The 23,236-nt window shown below is 43.2% G+C and overlaps 1 protein-coding gene across 1 annotated transcript in view; it reads left to right on the top strand.

The window, feature by feature from the left end:
* The window catches only part of LOC311134498 (F-actin-monooxygenase mical2b-like), a 55,858-nt gene that overhangs the window by 30,238 nt on the left and 2,384 nt on the right, over positions 1-23,236 (top strand). The window contains 18 exon segments of the mRNA XM_084168197.1: positions 325-441; positions 926-1,060; positions 1,163-1,264; positions 1,360-1,436; positions 1,438-1,450; positions 1,693-1,785; positions 1,922-2,014; positions 2,626-2,812; positions 2,919-2,995; positions 3,140-3,221; positions 7,162-7,267; positions 7,367-7,437; positions 8,162-8,227; positions 14,000-14,106; positions 14,219-15,002; positions 19,177-19,247; positions 21,231-21,326; positions 21,849-21,945. Coding sequence (XP_084024323.1) covers positions 325-441; positions 926-1,060; positions 1,163-1,264; positions 1,360-1,436; positions 1,438-1,450; positions 1,693-1,785; positions 1,922-2,014; positions 2,626-2,812; positions 2,919-2,995; positions 3,140-3,221; positions 7,162-7,267; positions 7,367-7,437; positions 8,162-8,227; positions 14,000-14,106; positions 14,219-15,002; positions 19,177-19,247; positions 21,231-21,326; positions 21,849-21,945 — 2,374 coding nt within the window.

The raw sequence follows: 23,236 nt of genomic DNA on the forward strand, positions 1-23,236 counted from the left end.
GAGCCTGTGGTCTGTATGGACAGCATGTTAGCTCCATTCACAGCCATGCACTCACAGTAAAACAATGTTTGTGTGGATAATGGATTCAAGCCCATTCAACATGGTAAATCCAATTCTGCCTTAGCCACAAAAGTCTAGCAGATGGCACAACACGCCAACAAAAACACCATTGTTCGAAAGGTACAAAATTGCTAAATGGTGTTTATACCCCACATCAATTTAAATGTGGATTATAACTGCTGTTCAGTATTTATAGTTTTTACTTGCCTATTTCCTGCAGTTTGACTTTCACACTTTTTTCCTTTACCTGTTGCTGTTCTTCAGACAAAAGTGCAAACCGTAACGACTAGGGAGTTTAACAGAATGAGTATAAAGGAGAGGGCTGTGCTCCTGCGTTCTATGTTCCCTGGGTCCAAGACTCCTCAAGTGAAAGAGTATAAGGTGAAAGTGTTGTACCACCCCTCGCCTGCCTGTCTAACCCCATCTAAGGAAATGAGGCACAGTAATGTTTGTCCTTGTACACGAGTTCTGTTTGACTGTCTCACCCTGTTTGGAATAATAAAATGTCACCAGTCAAACCTACTCACATTTACTGAGAGTGGAGCATGTTTTTGAAGTCTGGTAACAGCTTGATAATCCATTTTAAATGAATTTAGTGGCAGAGGTTGTTTTCTTGCAGCATGTCTGGTTTCCATGGTGTTGCGGTTCTGAGAATTCCAGGTCAGGTGACCTCCCTCTGCATGATGAACGTTGTCTGTGATACTAATGAGTGAATGTTGATATAAAGGATGAGCTGTTGAATTTTTCTCTGACCAATAGTTTTTCTCCGACTTATATTAAGCTTACATCAGTATCATGGTGGGATGTGAAGGGTTAGATGTCTTGGAGATTTCTCTCATTTCTGATGTGAACAATTTTTCTACAGCCAGATCTATCAACCTCTGCTCAAGACCCCTCTGCCTCTGTCCCTAAAAGCACTTCAATCCAACCTGTCCCTGAACCCTCTGCTCTTTCCTACTTCTCTTCTCTTACCCCAACATCTCCTGTGCACCATGACAAGGTAAGGACGGCTGCCGCTAGCAGCTCCTTGTTGTGCTCCTCAGTGACCATCCAGAACTCCCAAAATATCAGTTTACTCTGACCATGTTTGGATTGATTTTAGTGCAGTGGAAGTGCTGCATCAAGTAGACTCATTCAAAAGCCAATCGAACGTTCTGTGAGTTATCAAGCTGAACCATTCAAGCCTGACAATTCTACCGAACAGGTACCAGTAATTTGAAATGCATTGGAAGTGTAAGAATAGAGGAACGACTCAACTCACTGAGTCGGCTCACTCTGACATGTTGTTATTGATGTTAGTGCAATGGGAGTGCTGCATCAGGTAGACTCATTCAAAAGCCAATCAATCGATCTGAGAGTTATGAAGCTGCCCCCATAGTCCACCGAACAGGTATCAGTAAACTTGTAAGAATAGAAGAGACTTGTCAGCTCACTCTGACCATGTTTTATTTAGCTTTTAGTGCAATGGGAATGCTGAGACTAGTAGAATAATTTGATCTGAGAGTTATGAAGCTGAACCCTTAGTCTGCCCAACTGGAATCAGTACAAATGTGAAATATAAGAATAGACAACAGATTCTTAGTGTAAGTCTATTAAATCAGCTCTCTCTTACCATGTTCTTATTGGTTTTAGTGCAATGAGAGTGCTGCACCAAGTAGAATGATTCAAAAAACAATTGTTCGATCTGAAAGCTGTCCAGCTGAGCCCTCTAATCCTGCCAGACAGGTATCAGTAACAACTGCATATCTTTTCATTGCTGAGTAGAAATATAAATTTCTCTATTTTCCTTGATCCTTACTTTTTCCCTTTCTTTGTCTGCCTCTGCTGCTGCCTCCCTTGACCTCTGACTGGGTTCTGTTAGCGGACAGTTGGGAAGGTATCCTCTCGCATAGGTGCTAGGGCTGAAACTCTAGCCATCCTCTATGAAACTGACCACAGGCCTAATGCCTCGCCGGTAAGCACAGTGTGATTAACAATTGCCCAGTGGGAATATACATCACAAGACACACACAAACAAACAAACAAACAAACAAACAAACAAACGAGGGCTCTATATCTATTACCAACCCAAGGTCTCTACTACCAACTTCAGGAGTGTTGGTAACCATCTAAACAACAACCAAGTCATGCCTACTGCTTCAGGATACTACATCTGTTACTAGTAGAAAAGAGGGACTGTGTACTGTAAAACATTCTGACCTGAATCTTACGGTGAATTCTCCAGTCATGAGCCATGGTGTTTTGTGTAAAGGCCTGACTTGTTCCTCATGGCCTTATTACTAATTTGGTTAGTAGGTTGTATTGTACTTGGTGTTGATGTTACTCTTCAGTCTGGGTGGTTCTCTGATGGCATGCTCACTAGTTTAATACCACTGCCTGCCTTAGCATCCACAGTAGGGTTACATGTTAACTTATTAGGTGGTCACACCACCACCTAATACTGTACACTGCTAGAATAAATAGTGTTCTATACAACCAAAAAGGGTTCATTAGCTCCCTAAGCTAACAGCTTGCCTATTATGTTCTCTCCCTAACCTGCTGCTGTTGTCTGCTGTCTCCTGACAGTGTGTTGGAAGGAAGGAGTTCCCTCAGAACCTGGGAGGCAGTGACATGTGTCACTTCTGCTCCAAGCGTGTGTACGTGATGGAGCGTCTCAGCGCTGAGGGCCACTTCTTCCACAGGGAGTGTTTCCGCTGTGACATCTGCAGCTCCACACTACGCCTGGGAGGACACGCCTACAACTCCCAACAGGGTATGATCCTGACACACCCATATACCAGTCTCTCTTCCACCTGGGGGCAGAAGCCGTTTGTGGATTTATTTGATATTTAGTATGAGATTTGATGTGTTTGTTACAGGCAAGTTTTATTGCAAGCTTCACTATTCTCAGCGCCAACCCAGCCTTCAAAATTCAAGCAAGTTCCAGAGGAGAACGGTAAACAGCTTTCAGTAACAAACATAAACTGTCATTTTTACTTAGGATGTATTGTTATGTTATTCATTATTTTTTATAAATGTTTTATTCATTAGTCACTGCTTAGTCTGATTTTATATATTATGTTGTGCCTATCACACACAGGAGGACCAGGGACATCTGACCTCTTTGCCGGACGGGAGTGACCCCTACTCGGCCACGGGCAGCCTGCAGAGCCAGCCCTCAGGTACCCTGAGTTCCTTCCTTAGGAGAAGCCTGCGCTGGCCTCTGCACGCTGGCCAATCAGTGTGTGAGACGCCCCGCCGGCTGGCCTGCTGGGTGCATGGGGCAGTCGGCCAGGTGGGGCTCCACCTCAGGGAACGCTTAGAGGACTATGGTTTCCTGTACGAGCTGCTGAGTCTGGGCCTGCCACTACTGAGCATGCTGCACGAGCTCCTGGGCCAGATTTACATGGAGGCTGAGCAGCCTGAGCCTCGGCCCCAAGGCCCACTGCACTGGGCCCAGCAGCGTCTAGGCCTCAGGGCCACCTAGAGTCATGGACTTAATGCTGTACTGTGCTCTCTGACGCAAGTCCCTGAGCTACAGCAGTCTGCACAATGTAGAATTCTTTATGCAGATTCAAAAAATATGTTCAATTTCAAAAGTCTTTCTTCTATTCTTTTTGATTTTACGACAATAAACAATCTTTATGTTCATAAAAGTATTATTCCAAGTGCGATGCATGGTCCTTAAAGGGATACTTTGGGATTTTGGCAATGAAGCCCTTTATCTACTTCCCCAGAGTCCGATGAACTCATGGATACCATTTTATGTCTCTGCATCCAGTATGAAGGAAGTTGGAGGTAGTTTTGCGAGCCAATGCTCCACTAGCGTTAGCGCAATGACTGGAAGGCTATGGTATCTACTAGCATGCTAGCAGTTACCATAGACTTCCAGTCATTGCGCTAGTTAGCAATTGCACTAAAGCTAGTTAGTAACCTCCTTCAAAATACAGATACATAAAAATGGTATCCATTAGTTCATCTGACTCTGGGGAAGTAGATAAAGGGCCAAAGTCCTGAAGTATCCCTTTAACATTGCAAAACGTCATGAATCCTTTCAATTGCTTGACATTTTTTATTTCAGTATTGCTTTTTTTTTTTGTAATCCAAAAAGGGTCTACTAAAAGCACTGTACTTGACTTGGTGGGACTGCGAAGGCTGTGTGTAGTGCCTGGTGTGCTTGTGTTGTGTGGAGTCTGTTGAATGGAGTCCTGCTCTTTCTTGAACTGCACTGCTATATTGCACCTGTGAGGCGTGCAATGGAAATGCCAAACAGTTATTTTTTTGCATTTCACAAGCATTTTTCTAAGAGCCTATATCGTTGCTATATTTTTATGTGTATATTTTTGTTTTAGAATTTGCTTTCACATTATTATTTTTATAGATTTGTCTAGTGCAGTTTAATGGGACACGTTTGATTTTAGATTAATCTGATTGTAACTCCCGTTGTAAAATATTAGATGGGTCTGGAAACACTGAGAGGATCCTCATGTTTACCTCTTACACCAGGTACTGTAGCAAATTCTTCCAAAGAAACATTGTTTTTCTTTGAAATATTTAGTTATAGTTCTTTGCTTTTGTGCTGCTTGGATCACAAGCCTTGGATTTGACGCACATTTCTGCAAATATTCGAATATGCAAATGATCACAGGAATGTTTGTGCTGAATCAATAGCTTGGTCCGGTAGTACAGTGTTATGACTTATTTTTCAAAAGGATTGCTAAGTGTTCCAGTGATCTTGTGTTGCAACAAAGTTTGTTCTTTTATTTGTGATTCTTAGTATTTTTGTCATGTTTTCCCTTCCATATTTCTCAAATTTCATTCACACACACACACACACACACACACACAACAATCGTCGTGATGGCCTGAATCGTTGTGGCAGGAAGGTGATGGCCTGCTTAGGTCACATGATCAATATTGTTGCTTTGCATTCGCTTCCTCCATAGCTCTTCTTGACCACTCATTAACCATTCATGTTGAGAACGCGGCATGGGTCCTATGTATGGCAACGGGTTCATTCAGTTAGCCACACATTGTTTGTTAATTACGTCACTAGGTGTATGACACGCATGTTTCAAAAGCCTTTAATTCTTCCAAGCTAACCCACTAACAGACGTTCTGTTTTCTTTCTAACACACAATGTGTTGAAGGTCTGAATGTCTGAGTTTTTGGCATGCAGTTTCTTCAAGTCTTTTTGGCTGCCCCATCTGATAGTAACTTCCGTCTCCACGTCTATGTCCCCCTGTGATTCTCTGTTGCAGAAGGCGCTTACCACTCAGAAACCTTCTCAAGGGCTCTCATGTTCCTCCTAATACAAAGCTGAGCTCATTGCTCATGACAAGATCCTAGTTTCTTTGGGGCACAATTCTGCAAGTCGGCTCCAGAATATGTTGTACATTTTTAGTTGTGTTTATAAGATTTGGTCTGCTACCTTGTATTTTTCCACAGTGAATAAACTGTTTGATTAATTTATGCTATTTAAAGCTGTAAGTATAAATAAATCTATTTCATTACATAAGTTACTTGCTTCCTCCCTTTTTGAATATTTTTTAAAACAATTTAGCCAAATTTACCAACTATTATCGATTTTATTTTGAAGCTGTCAATGGTTGTCATATAGCATATCATAGTGGATCCATTGCAATTATGACATTCTCACAGCTTTCAAATTAACAGCAGAATGAACAACTTAAATGTTAGACTTTGCAAGAAAGAAGCCTTTTTGCACCAGCACCCTCACATTAATAACCCTGTCACAAGCATAACCTCTGTTTACAAAAAACTTGTTTGACTGGCACATTCCCACGCACTTAACAACACCTGAATTTCCCTGGACAGTGTCGCTCAGCCCTGTTCATTCCCCAGTCGGTCATGTGTTTTTTGGGGGAACTAAGTGACACTTTTCTAGGGAGCGGTTACTTTTATTTTATTTCCCCAAATAGCATACATTAGACCCAATGCAAAAGTGTCTCAACTATGAACTGAATTCAAATAATAGTAACAGACCATTACACGCATCCTTTCACTTTATGGGTTTCTCTTTCAGGGTCTTTCTCATCTTTCTATTTGGGTCATCCTTGGGTCATCTCTGGGTCAAAGTTTTTGTTTGTTTGTTATTCTGTATTGGAATCCTAACACAATGTGACATCAACAGTATTGTTTGGGAAATTGCCCTAAACTAATTTTTCGGAATCAGCACCTCAAGTACCGGGAGACCCATGGGGCGGCGCGCACAATTGGCCCAGCGTCGTCCAGGGTAGGGGAGGGATTTGGCCGGCAGGGGATGTAGCTCAGTTGGTAGAGCATGGCGTTTGCAACGCTAGGGTTGTGGTTTCGATAAAAATAATGTATGCACTAACTGTAAGTCGCTCTGGATAAGAGCGTCTGCTAAATGACTAAAATGTAAATGTAAATGAAGTAGGATGTTGTTTATGTATGTTGAAGCTGTGTTGCCTCGACAATTAGACACACCCCCACATCCATAGTATACTACACAACCTAACCAACCCATTCAGTTACTGATTCAGATACAGAGCATGCCACACACATATACGTAGATGTCTAGATAATGTTTGTATAGGTTTTTCCTTTTCTTTATGGTTATGAAGTGTACTTGAACTAAATGGAGGCACCTCTCAAAATAATCTATGAAACAATGTTATCAACATGGCTTCAGTTTGGTTCTGTGAGTAATCACTAGCATGAATGTTCCCTTTAATGTTTCATATCACATGGTTGGTGTTTCTTAAATGGTTTTTATATTATATTTTAACACAACACTTTTCCAAAGTCTCAATTTATACCTGTGTGTCTACAGATAAATAAATACAAAATATATATATATGAGAGAGATAAGACTGTTTATTGCATGCTGACTAGTGCAAATATATAAAGTAAGGTAACATTTTTGTACTGTTATTACCATAGCAGTAATGCAGCCTGGTTGTGTGTACTAGACAGTTAAAGCCAGACACATTTGCACATAGCAAGTGCAGTAGCTTTGTAACCATCCTAGCTGTCCTAGTTTGTTGGAGTGCACTTTCTCATAAATAGCAATAATAATAATAATAATATGGAACAATGTAGTATGTGAATTTAGCCTAATAAGATGTACATTTTCAGGACGTCACTACAGATACACAGGCCTGATGAATGGACTGTACACCCGCACGGTGCCTGAGGTGGCCAAGGACGCAGTGGACCTGGACATGCCTGACTCCAACAAGACGTGAGTCCACTACTACAGAACAACCCTCAATGTGTCCTTATTCACATATGGATATTTGCCGTTGCTTATTGTTTGTGTGTTGTCCATGTCTTTTTGCAGTGCTGACTCTAAGAAACGGGACCACTCAGATACATCTCTCAAACCACAAGATTCTGCACAGGAGAAGAAAGGTGTGACGTCTCTGACATTCACCCACATGAGAAACACATTAGCCTGATGATTTCCCCTAGCTTCAGCCATAGCTATTTCCCTATTCTCGCCGTCCTCAGCCTTGACCTTGTAGCAGCCTAACTTCTCTCCCAGCATCATTACAGGCATCAGTCTGGATATCTAGAGCATGTAGGAAATAATTCAGACTGTTTAGTGATTATAGCCCTGGTACTGTGGGATATAGACTTTGTTTATTAGGGTCTGAGTGAGTGTGTTAGGAGCAGCCCACCGTGCTCTGTTTCCCCGTGTGTGAGATCCCACTCCTCCAGTTAAGGCTCTGAAATCTGGGTGGGGCAGACAAAGCCATTCTCCCACATTAAGTGAATATTTGTCTTGGCATGGGGAGCGCTGAGCACTGTGACTGGCTTGAACATTCTGTTCGGCTGCACAGATAGGGCTGTCTATAGGCCACAGTTGTTCTGTTCCCCACGCTACATTTGCTGGGCTCAGTTGAAAGGTTTGCGACGCCACCCCATGGCTGAAATGGATCACCCTCAAACTCTGTAAAGAGACCTCTCATTCGCTTACATAATTTGTAAATGTAGAACTATACTGTAGCATAGTTTATCATTGTTGTTTGACAGACATCCAGTTAAAATGTGTTGCCACAGTAGTGTTGGCACAGATCAATACTGTATGTGTTGTTGTGATACAGGTTACTTATTACGCCCACTCTCCCTGCAGAACATTCCAGTACCAAGTCATCCCTCCCATCTGGGAACAGCAGATGGAAGAGGATGATCCGTGCTAGTGAGTAGGCTACCTCTGCTGTTGACAATCTGACATGATCCTTATATCAGTCCTATCTAGATCACCTCCTTTCCTTATCCTCCTACAGGCATAATTTCACCCCTTCTTATTCCCTGCTGTGGCGTTACTAGCTCTGATATGTGTTTTGTAGAAGTGTTAGAGAATTTTCACTGCAATGCATAGCGAGCTTTTGCAGCTGGGGCCTGTGGTTCTCTGGTAATGTACTTCAGGGCTTTAATTAATAATCCCAATGAGAAAAAATTACAGTTCACTGACTGATGGTGTTGAAGTCTTGCGTGAGAATCAGAGTTAAATGAAAGATTTAAAAGCTGAAGTGAGAACTCACACACACTAGAGGGAGTTGGTGTTCTTTGGGAAAAATAGTTTTAATTTTTGTTTTGGTCTGGAGTTGTCTATAATTTGAATTAGATTAGTGTTTGGAAGAGGTTACTTTTCGGGATAGACCGCATTATAACTGTGCTCTCTTGCTGATAAAACGTAATGATTCTGGTTTCTTCAACTCTTTAGAACTGTAAAGATTTTGCATACGTTATTTGAACATTTCAGACATGATTGGTCATTCATGCGTAATGATCCTTATATGATACACAATGACAACACCGGTTGGTTATGAATGTAGCATATGTGTGTTAATGAGCACGTATCTGAGTAGTGTGTTAAGTCTGATCTACCTATTTCAGTTTAATCCACCAGAAAAGACAGAACAAATATTAAAACAAATATTATCGTTAAACTCAAATATACTAATTGATTAAAAATATATATACAGTGAGGGAAAAAAGTATTTGATCCCCTGCTGATTTTGTTTGCCCACTGACAAAGAAATGATCAGTCTATAATTTTAATGGTAGGTTTATTTGAACAGTGAGAGACAGAATAACAACAGAAAAATCCAGAAAAACGCATGTCAAAAATGTTAAATTGATTTGCATTTTAATGAGGGAAATAAGTATTTGACCCCTCTCAATCAGAAAGATTTCTGGCTCCCAGGTGTCTTTTATACAGGTAACGAGCTGAGATTAGGAGCACACTCTTAAAGGGAGTGCTCCTAATCTCAGCTTGTTACCTGTATAAAAGACACCTGTCCACAGAAGCAATCAATCAGATTCCAAACTCTCCACCATGGCCAAGACCAAAGAGCTCTCCAAGGATGTCAGGGACAAGATTGTAGACCTACACAAGGCTGGAATGGGCTACAAGACCATCGCCAAGCAGCTTGGTAAGAAGGTGACAACAGTTGGTGCGATTAATCGCAAATGGAAGAAACACGAAAGACCTGTCAATCTCCCTCAGCCTGGGGCTCCATGCAAGATCTCACCTCGTGGAGTTGCAATGATCATGAGAACGGTGAGGAATCAGCCCAGAACTACACGGGAGGATCTTGTCAATTATCTCAAGGCAGCTGGGACCATAGTCACCAAGAAAACAATTGGTAACACATTACGCTGTGAAGGACTGAAATCCTGCAGTGCCCGCAAGGTCCCCCTGCTCAAGAAAGCACATATACAGGGCCGTCTGAAGTTTGCCAATGAACATCTGAATGATTCAGAGGAGAACTGGGTGAAAGTGTTGTGGTCAGATGAGACCAAAATGGAGCTCTTTGGCATCAACTCAACTCGCCGTGTTTGGAGGAGGAGGAATGCTGCCTATGACCCCAAGAACACCATCCCCACCGTCAAACATGGAGGTGGAAACATTATGCTTTGGGGGTGTTTTTCTGCTAAGGGGACAGGACAACTTCACTGCATCAAAGGCACGATGGACGGGGCCATGTACCGTCAAATCTTGGGTGAGAACCTCCTTCCCTCAGTCAGGGCATTGAAAATGGGTCGTGGATGGGTATTCCAGCATGACAATGACCCAAAACACACGGCCAAGGCAACAAAGGAGTGGCTCAAGAAGAAGCACATTAAGGTCCTGGAGTGGCCTAGCCAGTCTCCAGACCTTAATCCCATAGAAAATCTGTGGAGGGAGCTGAAGGTTTGAGTTGCCAAACGTCAGCCTCGAAACCTTAATGACTTGGAGAAGATCTGCAAAGAGGAGTGAATCCCTCCTGAGATGTGTGCAAACCTGTTGGCCAACTACAAGAAATGTCTGACCTCTGTGATTGCCAACAAGGGTTTTGCCACCAAGTACTAAGTTTTTTTTTGTTGTTATTCTGTCTCTCACTGCTCAAATAAACCTACCATTAAAATTATAGACTGATCATGTCTTTGTCAGTGGGCAGACGTACAAAATCAGCAGGGGATCAAATACCTTTTTCCCTCACTGTATCTTTGGAAAAAAATTTTAAAAACGGTATAGTCTTTTTAAATAGGACTGGTGGAGTTACAGTACATTCGGAAAGTATTCAGACCCCTTGACTTTTTCCACATTTTGTTAGGTTACAGCCTTATTCTAAAATTGATTAAAAAAAATAATAATCTCATCAATCTACACACAATATCTGAAATATCACATAAGTATTCAAACCCTTTACTCAGTACTTTGTTGAAACACCGTTTGCTAGCGATCACTTGAGTCTTGGGTATGACCTACAAGTTTGGCACACCTGTATTTGAGGAGTTTCTACCATTCTTCTCTGCAGATCCTCTCAGCTCTGTCAGGTTGGATGGGGAGCGTCGCTGCATAGCTATTTTCAGGTCTCGATCGGGTTGAAGTCCGGGCTCTGGCTGGGCCACTCAAGGACATTCAGAGACTTCTCCCGAAGCCACTCCTGCATTGTCTTGGCTGTGTGCTTAGGGTCGTTGTCCTGTTGGAAGGTGAACCTTCGCCCCAGTCTGAGGACCTGAGCGCTCTGGAGCAGGTTTACATCAAGGATCACTCTGTACTTTGCTCTGTTCATCTTTCCCTCGATCCTGACTAGTCTCCCAGTCCCTGCCGCTGAAAAACATCCCCACAGCATGATGCTGCCACCACCATGCTTCACCGTAGGGATGGTGCCAGGTTTCCTCCAGATGTGACCCTTGGTATTCAGGCCAAAGAGTTCAATCTTGGTTTCATCAGACCAGAGAATCTTGTTTCTCATGGCACCTAAAGGACTCTCAGACCTTTTGGCAAACTCTAAGCAGGCTTTCATGTGCCTTTTACTGAGAAGTGGCTTCTGTCTGGCCACTCTACCATGAAGGCTTGATTGGTGGAGTGCTGCAGAGATGGTTGTCCTTCTGGAAGGTTCTCCCATCTCCATAGAGGAACTCTGGAGCTCTGTCAGTGACCATCGGGTTCTTGGTCACCTCCCTGACCAAGGCCCGTCTCCCCCGATTGCTTAGTTTGGCCGGGCGGCCAGCTCTAGGAAGAGTCTTGGTGGTTCCAAACTTCTTCCATTTAAGAATGGTGGCCACTGTGTTCTTGGGGACCTTCAATGCTGCAGAAATGTTTCGGTAGCCTTCCACAGATCTGTGTCTTGACACAATCCTGTCTCTGAGCTCTACGGACAATTCCTTCGACCTCATGGCTTGGTTTTTGCTCTTACATGCACTGTCAACTGTGGGACCTTTTATATAGACGGGTGTGCCTTTCCAAATCCTGTCCAATCAAGTTGAAGAATCATCTCAAGGATGATCAATGGAAACAGGATGCACCTGACCTCGATTTTTAGTCTCATAGCAAAGGGTCTGAATATTTATGTAAATAAGGTATTTCTGTTTTATATATGTAATAAATGTGAAAAAATTATATAAACCTATTTTCGCTTTGTCATTATGGGGTGTTGTGTGTAGATTGATGAGGAAAAAAATTACAATTTAATCAATTTCAGAATAAGGCTGTAACGTAACAAAATGTGGAAAAAGTGAAGTGAAAATAACAAGATAACATTTACATTTTAGTCATTTAGCAGACGCTCTTATCCAGAGCGACTTACAGTGCATACATTTTTTTCATACTGGCCCCCCGTGGGAATCGAACCCACAACCCTGGCGTTGCAAACGCCATGCTCTACAGTACCAGTCAAAAGTTTGGACACCTACTCATTCCAGGGTTTTTCTTTATTTTTACTATTTTCTACATTGTAGAATAATAGTGAAGACATCAAGACTATGAAATAACACATATGGAATCATGTAGTAACCAAAAAAGTGTTAAACAAATCCAAATATATTTTATATTTGAGATTCTTCAAATAGCCACCCTTTGCCTTGATGACAGCTTTGCACACTCTTGGCATTCTCTCAACCAGCTTCACCTGGAATGCTTTTCCAACAGTCTTGAAGGAGTTCCCACATATGCTGAGCACTTGTTGGCTGCTTTTCCTTCACTCTACGGTCCGACTCATCCCAAACCATCTCAATTGGGTAGAGGTCGGGGGATTGTGGATGCCAGGTCATCTGATGCAGCACTCAATCACTCTCCTTCTTGGTCAAATAGCCCTTACACAGCCTGGAGGTGTGTTGGGTCATTGTCCTGTTGAAAAACAAATGGTAGTCCCACTAAGCCCAAACCAGATGGGATGGCGTATCGCTGTAGAATGCTGTGGTGGCCATTCTGGTTAAGTGTGCCTTGAATTCTAAATAAATCAGACAGTGTCACCAGCAAAGAACCCCACACTATAACACCTCCTCCTCCATGCTTTACGGTGGGAAATACACATGCGGAGATCATCCGTTCACCCACACCGCGTCTCACAAGGACATGGTGGTTGGAACCAAACATTTCCAATTTGGACTCCAGACCAAAGGACACATTTCCACCGGTCTAATGTCCATTGCTCGTGTTTCTTGGCCCAAGCAGGTCTCTTCTTCTTACTGGTGTCCTTTAGTAGTAGTTTATTTGCAGCAATTCGACCATGAAGGCCTGATTCACACAGTCTCCTCTGAACAGTTGATGTTGAGATGTGTCTGTTACTTGAACTCTGTGAAGCATTTATTTGGGCTGCAATTTCTGAGGCTGGTAACTCTAATGAACTTATCCTCTGCAGCAGAGGCAACTCTGGGTCTTCCTTTCCTGTGGCGGTCCTCATGAGAGCCAGTTTCATCATAGCCCTTGATGGTTTTTGCGACTGCACTTGAAGAAACTTTCAAAGTTCTTGAAATGTTCCGTATTGACTGACCTTCATGTCTTAAAGTAATGATGGACTGTTGTTTCTCTTTGCTTATTTGAGCTGTTATGGCCATAATATGGACTTGGTCTTTTACCAAATAGGGCTATCTTCTGTATACCCCCCTACCTTGTCACAGCACAACTGATTGGCTCAAACGCATTAAGAAGGAAAGAAATTCCACAAATTAACTTTTAAGAAGGCACACCTGTTAATTGAAATGCATTCCAGGTGACTATCTCATGAAGCTAGTTGACAGAATGCCAAGAGTGTGCAAAGCTGTCAAGGCAAAAGGTGACTTTTCCTGCAGCATTGAAGGTCCCCAATAACACAGTGGCCTCCATCATTCTTAAATGGAAGAAGTTTGGAACCAACCGAGACTCTTGGTTACTGCATGATTCCATACGTGTTATTTCATAGTTTTGATGTCTTCACTATTATTCTACAATGTAAAAAAAGACAACAAATAAAGAAAAACCCTTGAATGAGTAGGTGTGTCCATATATATATATATACACACACACATACTACCAGTCAAAAGTTTGGACATGTATTTTTTTACATTGTAGAATAATATACATTTGGTGGATTGGATATGATGCAGACAATTACATTGATGGAAGCCACAATCTGTCTGCAATATTAAAGTCTGACCTACAGTAGCTGCATGAGCTCTGATCAATGCATGTTGTCTGTGTTGTACTCTACTCCTTCAGCTCTCCCTCTCATCCTGGTGAGGCACTTCCCTCGTGAAAAAGCTGCAGAAAAAGAGGAGCCCACCATTGAAGAGGCCAACTCTGATTTTGAGGAGATTGAACCACCGGTAAAACACAATATTCATACAGATACTCAACCATTTAATGTGGTATAGAAACGTTTCGCATATTAACATTATTGCAACTGAGAAATAAAACAGGACTTTTGAATTTGTTCAGCAGGTCTCCCATGATGGTCCTAAACCACCTGCAGATTCTCAGAATCAGAATCCATCAATGGGTAAAGAAGAGTGCCCTGTCACAAAAGTGCCCCAGCTGGAGGAAGCAGTCGGCCGTAAGAAGAGGCTGACCCTGTCCCTGTCTGAGAGAGAGAAACTCCTGGACTGGAACCTGGCTACTCCAGAGGAGGCCCGAGGCCCTGGAGGAGGAGATCCTTCCAGACACCCCAAACCTGGGGACCAGATCCCCCCTAAGGACCTATTGCCTCAGGTAGAGCAAGAAGCAGAACCAGTCCCAACTCAGCCCCAGCCGGCACCGTCCGCATTCCAGGTGTGGGCCAATGCTTTCAGGAGGTCTTTTGGAGTATCAGGGACAACAACAGACTCCAACACTGTTGTCACCAGGAGGAACAACAACGGTCCCACCAAGCCTAGGCCTCTGTCTGACGGAGCCTTCAGCTTTAGCTCCCTGTTTGGGGATACCACCCAAAGCCAGGAGGCCAAACCAGTGGAAGTGGGGCAGAAGAGCCAGCCGACCCCACACCCACTCAAGGCCTCCGTGGGAGACAGACCCTCAGACCTGCCTACGCTACTGGAGCAGGTGTCCCTAGGCAGCAACAAGTCTGTAGGATCCTTCACCACAGACGACATAGCCTCACTGCCGCCCAGGAAGCTCAACTTCTTCTCCTCCCTGAGGCTGAAGAAGCGAGGGGGACCGGAGAGCGTGGGAGTGGGGGGTCAGGAGAAGGACATCAGGACCATCCTGTCCAACATCAGGAACAAAGGTCAGGACTCAAGGGAGGATGTGATGAGTTATGTTATATGCTTCTACTCCCTTGTCATCCTTGAATTTCACATGGGGCTAATAAATGCTACAATGCTATTAATATAGTACATGCTATAAATGAGAAGATTACAATAGTAGCCTATACTTAGTGTTTAATGTAAAAAAATTAATATATATATATTTAACCTTTATTTAACTAGGCAAGTCAGTTAAGAACAAATTCTTATTTACAATGACGGCCTCCCAAAAGGCAAAAGGCCTCCTGTGGGGATGGGGGCTGGGATAAAAAAATATATATCTATATAGGACCAAATACACATCACAAGAGAGACAACACTACATAAAGAGAGATCTAAGGCAACAACACAGCATGGCAGCAACACACGACAACACAGCATGGCAGCAACACACAACACAGCATGGCAGCAACACACGACAACACAGCATGGCAGCAACACACGACAACACAGCATGGCAGCAACACACGACAACACAGCAAGGTAGCAACCCAACATGAAAACAAGATGGTAGCAACACGTGGCAGCAGCACAACATGGTAGCAGCACAAGACATGGTACAAACATTATTGGGCACAGACAACAGCACAAAGGGCAAGAAGGTAGAGACAACAATACATCACGCGAAGCAGCCACAACCGTCAGTATGAGTCTCCATGATTGAGTCTTTGAATGAAGAGATGGAGCTAAAACTGTCCAGTTTGTGGGTTTTTTGCAGCTCATTCCAGTCGCTAGCTGCAGCGAACTCGAAAGAGGAGTGACCCAGGGATGTGTGTGCTTTGGGGACCTTTAACAGAATGTGACTGGCAGAACGAGTGTTGTATGTGGAGGATGAGGGCTGCAGTAGGTATCTCAGATAGGGGGGAGTGAGGCCTAAGCAGGTTTTATAAATAAGCATCAACCAGTGGGTCTTGCGACGAGTATACAGAGATGACCAGTTTATAGAGGAGTATAGAGTGCAGTGATGTGTCCTATAAGGAGCATTGGTGGCAAATCTGATGGCCGAATGGTAAAGAACATCTAGCTGCTCGAGAGCACCCTTACCTGCCGATCTATAAATTACGTCTCCGTAATCTAGCATGGGTAGGATGGTCATCTGAATCATGGTTAGTTTGGCAGCTGGGGTGAAAGAGGAGCGATTACAATAGAGGAAACCAAGTCTAGATGGGGTGAAAGAGGAGCGATTACAATAGAGGAAACCAAGTCTAGATGGGGTGAAAGAGGAGCGATTACAATAGAGGAAACCAAGTCTAGATTTAACATTTACATTTAAGTCATTTAGCAGACACTCTTATCCAGAGCGACTTACAAATTGGTGCATTCAACTTAGGATAGCCAGTGGGACAACCACCCTATTTTATTTTTTTATGGGGGGCCTGCAGCTTTGATATGTGCTGAGAGAAGGACAGTGTACTGTCTAGCCATACTCCCAAGCACTTGTATGAGGTTACTACCTCAAGCTCTAAACCCTCAGAAGTAGTAATCACACCAGTGGGGAGAGGGGCATTCTTCTTACCAAACCACATGACCTTTGTTTTGGAGGTGTTCAGAACAAGGTTAAGGGCAGAGAAAGCTTGTTGGACACTAAGAAAGCTTTGTTGTAGAGTGTTTATCACAAAATCCGGGGCGGGGCCAGCTGAGTATAAGACTATCTTCTGCATATAAATGGATGAGAGAGCTTCCTACTACCTGAGCTATATTGTTGATGTAAATTGAGAAGAGCGTGGGGCCTAGGATCGAGCCTTGGGGTACTCCCTTGGTGACAGGCAGTGGCTGAGATAGCATATGTTCTGACTTTATACACTGCACTCTTTGAGAGGGGTAGTTAGCAAACCAGGCCAAAGACCCCTCAGAGACACCAATACTCCTTAGCCGGCCGACAAGGATGGAATGGTCTACCGTATCAAAAGCTTTGGCCAAGTCGATAAAAATAGCAGCACAACATTGCTTAGAATCAAGGGCAATGGTGACATCATTTAGGACCTTTAAAGTTGCAGTGACACATCCATAACCTGAGCGGAAACCAGATTGCATACCAGAGAGAGTACTATAGACATCAAGAAAGCCAGTCAGCTGAATATTGACAAGTTTTTCCAACACTTTTGATAAACAGGGCAAAATAACAGCTTGATAACAGCTTGATCTCCCCCTTTAAATAAAGGACGCACCGTGGCTGCCTTCCAAGCAATGGGAACCTCCCCAGAGAGGAGAGACAGGTTAAAAAGGTCAGAGACAGGCTTGGCGATGATAGGGGCTGCAACCTTAAAGAAGAAAGGGTCTAAACCATCTGATCCAGATGTTTTTTTTGGTGTCAAGTTTAAGGAGCTCCTTTAGCACCTCGGACTCTGTGACCGCCTGCAGGGAGAAACTTTGTAGCGGGACAGGGGGAAAAGAGGGAGGAGCATCGTGGCTAGTCGCATTAGAAGGGGTGGGAGATGAGGAAATGTTGGACGGGCAAGGAGGCATGGCTGAGTCAAATAGGAATCTTGACTTAATGAAGTGGTGATTAAAGAGCTCAGCCATGTGCTCTTTGTCAGTAACAACCACATCATCAACATGAAGGGAAATGGGTAGCTGTGAGGAGGAGGGTTTATTCTCTAGGTCTTTGACCAGGTCTTTGACTCATTTGCCTGAACGAGAGCCAGTCAGCCTGAGTATGCGTGTGCCGAGCCTTTCGCCAAATGGAATTCTTGAGGTGGAGTAACTCTGCCAGATCACGGTCGAACCAGGGGCTGAACCTGTTTTTTAATTCTCATTTTCTTTCTGGGGGCATGTTTGTTAACAATACCACTGAAAATATCAAAAAAGAAAGTGTAACAGTGTTGCTTCCGTCCCTCTCCTCGCCCCTACCTGGGCTTGAACCAGGGACCCTCTGCACACATCGACAACAGTCACCCTCGAAGCACCGTTACCTGTCTCACAAAAGCCGCGGCTTTTTACTTCAAGGTCTCAGAGCGAGTGACGTCACCGATTGAAACGCTACTAGCGCGCACCACTAACTAGCTAGCCATTTCACACCGGTTGCTCATTAAAGTTTTTTAGCAAGCGTCTATGACAAATCAGGACAGGTCGTTTCACTGAGTAGACATTACGAACACAGGCTGTAAAACAGTGATCACTAAGGTCATTACAGAAAACACCAGTCTGATACCTATCAGGATTATTTGTGAGGATAACATCAAGGAGAGTAGCCTTTTCTGGGTGTTTGGAGTCGTACCTTGTGGGATTGGTAATAATCTAAGAAAGATTTAGGGAGTCCTATTGCTTTAGGACTTGGTCAGGTGGTTTAAGCATGTCCCAGTTTAGGTCACCTAGCAGGACAAATTCAGACTTGGTGTAAGGGGCCAGGAGAGAGCTTAGGGCATTTAGGGTACAGGCCAGTGCTGATGGTGGACGATAACACCCAGCAACAGTCAACAAAGAGCTATTTGAAAGGTTTTATGCTTAAAACCAGCAAATCAAATTGTTTGGGGACAGACTTGGTGGAGACAACTGAGCACTGAAGGTGTTCCTTGGTAAAGATTGCTACTCCACCACCTTTGGAAGATCTGTCTTGCCGAAAAAGGTTATAACCAGAAACACTCTTTCTTAACCACGTCTCAGTAATGACCAACACATCTGAATTGGAGCTGTGAACCCACACTTTCAATTGATCAATTTGAGGTAATACGCTTCTTGTGTAGCCAGCAGAAATCAGTGAAGCAGATATCAGAGCACAAGTCAGAATTGGGGCTAGCAACAGTAGATGGGCCAGGGTGTACATGCACATTTCCAGATATCATCAGCAGTAATACAATCAGGGCACGGCAGAGGACAGGGAGAGCTCTGCAGTGTTGATTTTTTTAATGACATTTGAATGTGCATCAGAGGGCAACAAGATAATATTGTACAGCAATTTCATCAGGTAACATGAATACAAAGCCGGCGAGATGTGGTTAGAATAGGATGGGAGTCCCAAGTGACCGTGTAACCAATAAAGAGTCAGAGTCCCGAGTGTGGGAACAAACAGTCTGTTCCACGGGCGGGTAAACAAGCAAGATAATAGTCAACAATGCAGGAGTAAATAACGTAGTTGAAGTGAATATACAAGTACTTTCTACAGTTTAAGACCGCTGCTTCAGTCTAATGTCCTCATGTTCCCTCATCTATACACAGCCTCAAGCAAACAGCAGAAGGATGAGTCGGACTCCTCAAGTGACGATGAGCACGTCCCAGCCAAACAGAAGGTAAGGGCCTTGTTCCAAAAGGCTTACATGCATCTTTCCTTCCTACCTTTCTCTGAAGTAATCACTGATCATGACATTAAAAGTTTTTTATTAGGTATATTACAATTTCTATCCAATAGCAATGTGTTTCCATGTGCAATGTTTTGACTTCTGTGTTGAAACATGTCTCCTATGTCCTGATGTTTGTATGACATTTTTCTGTTTTGTACATAATGTTTCCATGTCTAGATGTATTCTTTATACAACGGGTGGGTCTAATCCTGAATGCTGATTGGTAAAACCACATTCCAGCCGGTGTCTATTGCACAAGTTACCACCGGCTAAATCTATGATGTTAAAATGCTTATTTACTCTGTTCCATCTGACTGCGCAATCCACTGTCTCATCAGCCCAGCCAGGCAAAACTTTATCTCCACTATAAAAAGCATTTAGACATTATCTCACATTCCTTTTAGATTAACATTTAGTTTTCAACAGCGGAGATTTGTATAAACCTTGCCGTCTATCTCTGACATTTGCAACATTGTTTCAATATTCAAATTCGATCTCCAGCTGTCCCATAGTAATGAACGTGTCGGGATTAGACAGACAGGCAGGCAGCGTTTCTCAGCCAGTCGAAATCATGAATCAGCTGGCATCATTTTTATTTTAATGGATATATATATATATGTATGTGTGCTCTTTCGTCAGGACATTGTTGTTCAGAGGAACTAGCCAACACAGCTAACACAATCACTTCAAACTGAAACTGGAAAGACCGCAAACTAGCTGCACTTCGTTTTGTTTGACCTTTTTTCAATTGATATTTCTTTGTGTATATATATATACACAAAGAAATATCAATTGAAAAAAGGTCAAACAAAACGAAGTGCAGCTAGTTTGCGGTCTTTCCAGTTTCAGTTTGAAGTGATTGTGTTAGCTGTGTTGGCTAGTTCCTCTGAACAACAATGTCCTGACGAAAGAGCACATGTTCTATGACAGGTGAAATCGCGCCTCATTAGCTCATTGTTATGGATGTATCCAAATAAATGTCTCTAGAAAACAGCTTATGCAAATGCAGCTACTTTGCTGTTATTCTGGCTGCACTTTTTGACGTGACTGTAAGTTAGCCGTAGTTGGCTAGCTAGCAAGCAAGGGATAAGCACGTTGCCAGCCAGTATGGCAATGGAACATTTAGAACGAACGACTGGGTTGCGTCCATAGATACAGAACAAAAAGACTGAACAACTGGGTCGCGTCTCTAGCAACTGAACCGATAGAACGAATGAAACATAATAAATAAAAATAAATAACGGGTGAAAGCAATGCAGTGGAAAGCTTACCTACACCAATCCATGTCAAGTCAGATCAGTGATTAAAAGCAGCTCTCCTCAAGGCGGAGGATACAGAAGAGGCATGAAGAGACCGGTCAGGACCCGAGAACAGATAATCCATACTCCATTAGAGAGGGATTACTGGGAAGGCTGAAGAAGCACATCATGACCTGCTCATATCACCTTACATATGGGGAGGAAATCCCACTCTGGTGTTGTAATAGGTCTTGGCCATGGCTTCACAGCATACCACACACATACCACCCTCTTATTTTGAGCACCGTTTTGCAACTCTCTGTTAGGAACTGCCTTGTTTACTTAACAGAATTACTACATTTTTAGTCATTTAGCAGACGCGACTTACAGTTAGTGAGTGCATACATTAAATATATATCTTTTTTTTTCATACTGGCCCCACGTGGGAATCAAACCCACAACCCTGGCGTTGCAAACGCCACGCTCTACCAACTGAGCTACATCCCTGCCACTTTCTAACCATCTCTGCTACTTCCGTCAGGTCAGGATCAAGTGCAGGTCAAGCGCATGACTGATAAGATACTCTATTAGATTGATATCCCCAGACCCCTAATAGTTGAGACTAAGATCAGAGGGGTTTAACTCTGCTGTGAGGTAACAGTTGTGTGACACTGTCTTGTTGGTCTGTGTTTAGTTCCATGGGAGCTCGGAGAGACAGAGGAGGAGACGGGAGAAGACTGTGATTCAACAGGCCAAGAGAGAGCAGCTGAAGAGGCTCCACAGAGCCCAGGTACTATAGAGCACATAGACAACAGAACAGCACTACCACACAGAGGCCTTCCGTGTTCATTTTCCATTCATTTACATGTTTTATATTTAAGCAATAAGACCAGAGGGGGTGTGGTATATGGCCAATATACCACGGCTAAGGGCTGTTCTTAGGCACGACGCAACGCGGAGTGCCTGGATACAGCCCTTAGCCGAGGTACAGTATATTGGCCATATACCACAAACCCCTGAGGTGCCTTATTGCTATTATAAACTGGTTACCAACAGAATTAGAGCAGTAAAAATAAATGTTTTGTCATACACGTGGTATACGGTCTGATATACCACGGCTGTCAGCCAATCAGCATTCAGGGCTCGAACCACCCAGTTTATAATTAGGTTTCTCTCATACATTTGAATCACTAATGATCTCTTCAACAAATATATTTGATTTGTTGGGATGATGAATGGGATATAAATATTGTGTGTTGAGCCATTGTGAGCTTGCCTTGGTTGAATCTGACCTGGTGTTTATTGTGTGAAGGTCATCCAAAGGCAGCTGGAGGAAGTGGGGGAGAAGCAGAGAGACCTGGAGGAGAGAGGGGTGACCATTGAGAAGGTCCTTCGGGGCGAAGCCCATGGTAAGCCACACAGTCCCAACAGCATGTACTGTACCTTTGGAGAGCACTGTACGTTTGTCATCCCATGCTGTGTGGATTGATTCCAGCTGCACTGCGTATGAGTGACACAAGTGTATCCATTCGGTTGACGTAGCTTTATGACTCTGGGCCAGAGCATTTTATAAATGTATGACAATGGAATGGAAGGGTTAGAATCAGAATGTTCAGTAACTGAGTGTTGTCATGTCCTTGCATCAGAGAGGCCTTAACTCTGAAGGTAACATGCAAATACATGGCAAAGAGAGCGGAGAAAGGTACGGTTTGTAATGGAACTATCTTAGATTGACCTCAGCCAAGAACATATAGTTGAGACATGGAAACACTGGATTCAGAATGACCTATGCTCAGGAATAGTTGTCCTGTTTCTGTGAGGTTTGATAGAGGCAATGCTTTTCTAATAATTATTTCAATTTCCTTATCTATAGTAGGCCTATACAGTCAGTACTACTCTGATGCCTTTGCTAGGAAAATACATAATAAAAACGATACCAAATTATAGTCATTTGCATTCAACCAAAAATAACAATTTTAAGTTGAAATTGTTTAGAAATCACTGCGGTGGCAATTGGCCTTGTGAAGAGAGGGAGGATGGGGGAAATCAAATTGTATTTGCCACATGCGCCGAATACAACAGGTGTAGACATTACAGTGTAATGCTTACTTACAAGCCGTTAACCAACAATGCAGTAAAAAAAAAAGCTAATAATTAAAGAGCAGCAGTAAAATAAAATAACAGTAGGGAGGTTATATACAGGGGGTACCGGTACAGAGTCAATGTGCGGGGGCACCGGTTAGTCGAGGTAATTGAGGTAATATGAGAGAAAAAAAATTATGCACTCACTAACTGTAAGTCGCTCTGGATAAGAGCGTCTGCTAAATGACTAAAATGTAAATATGTACATGTGGGTAGAGTTAAAGTGACTATGCATAAATAATAAACAGAGTAGCAGCAGTGTAAAAGAGGGGGTTGGTGTGGGGGGGCAATGCAAATAGTCTGGGTAGCCATGATTAGCTGTTCAGGAGTCTTATGGCTTGGGGGTAGAAGCTGTTAAGAAGCCTTTTGGACCTAGACTTGGCGCTCCGGTACCGCTTGCCATGCGGTAGCAGAGAGAACAGTCTTTGACTAGGGTGGCTGGAGTCTTTGATAATTTTTAGGGCCTTCCTCTGACACCGCCTGGTATAGAGGTCCTGGATGGCAGGAAGCTTGGCCCCAGTGATTTACTGGGCCGTACACACTACCCTCTGTAGTGCG

Source organism: Coregonus lavaretus (genome assembly GCF_964263955.1).
Source record: "Coregonus lavaretus genome assembly, chromosome: 9".
Taxonomy (NCBI): Eukaryota; Metazoa; Chordata; class Actinopteri; order Salmoniformes; family Salmonidae; genus Coregonus; species Coregonus lavaretus.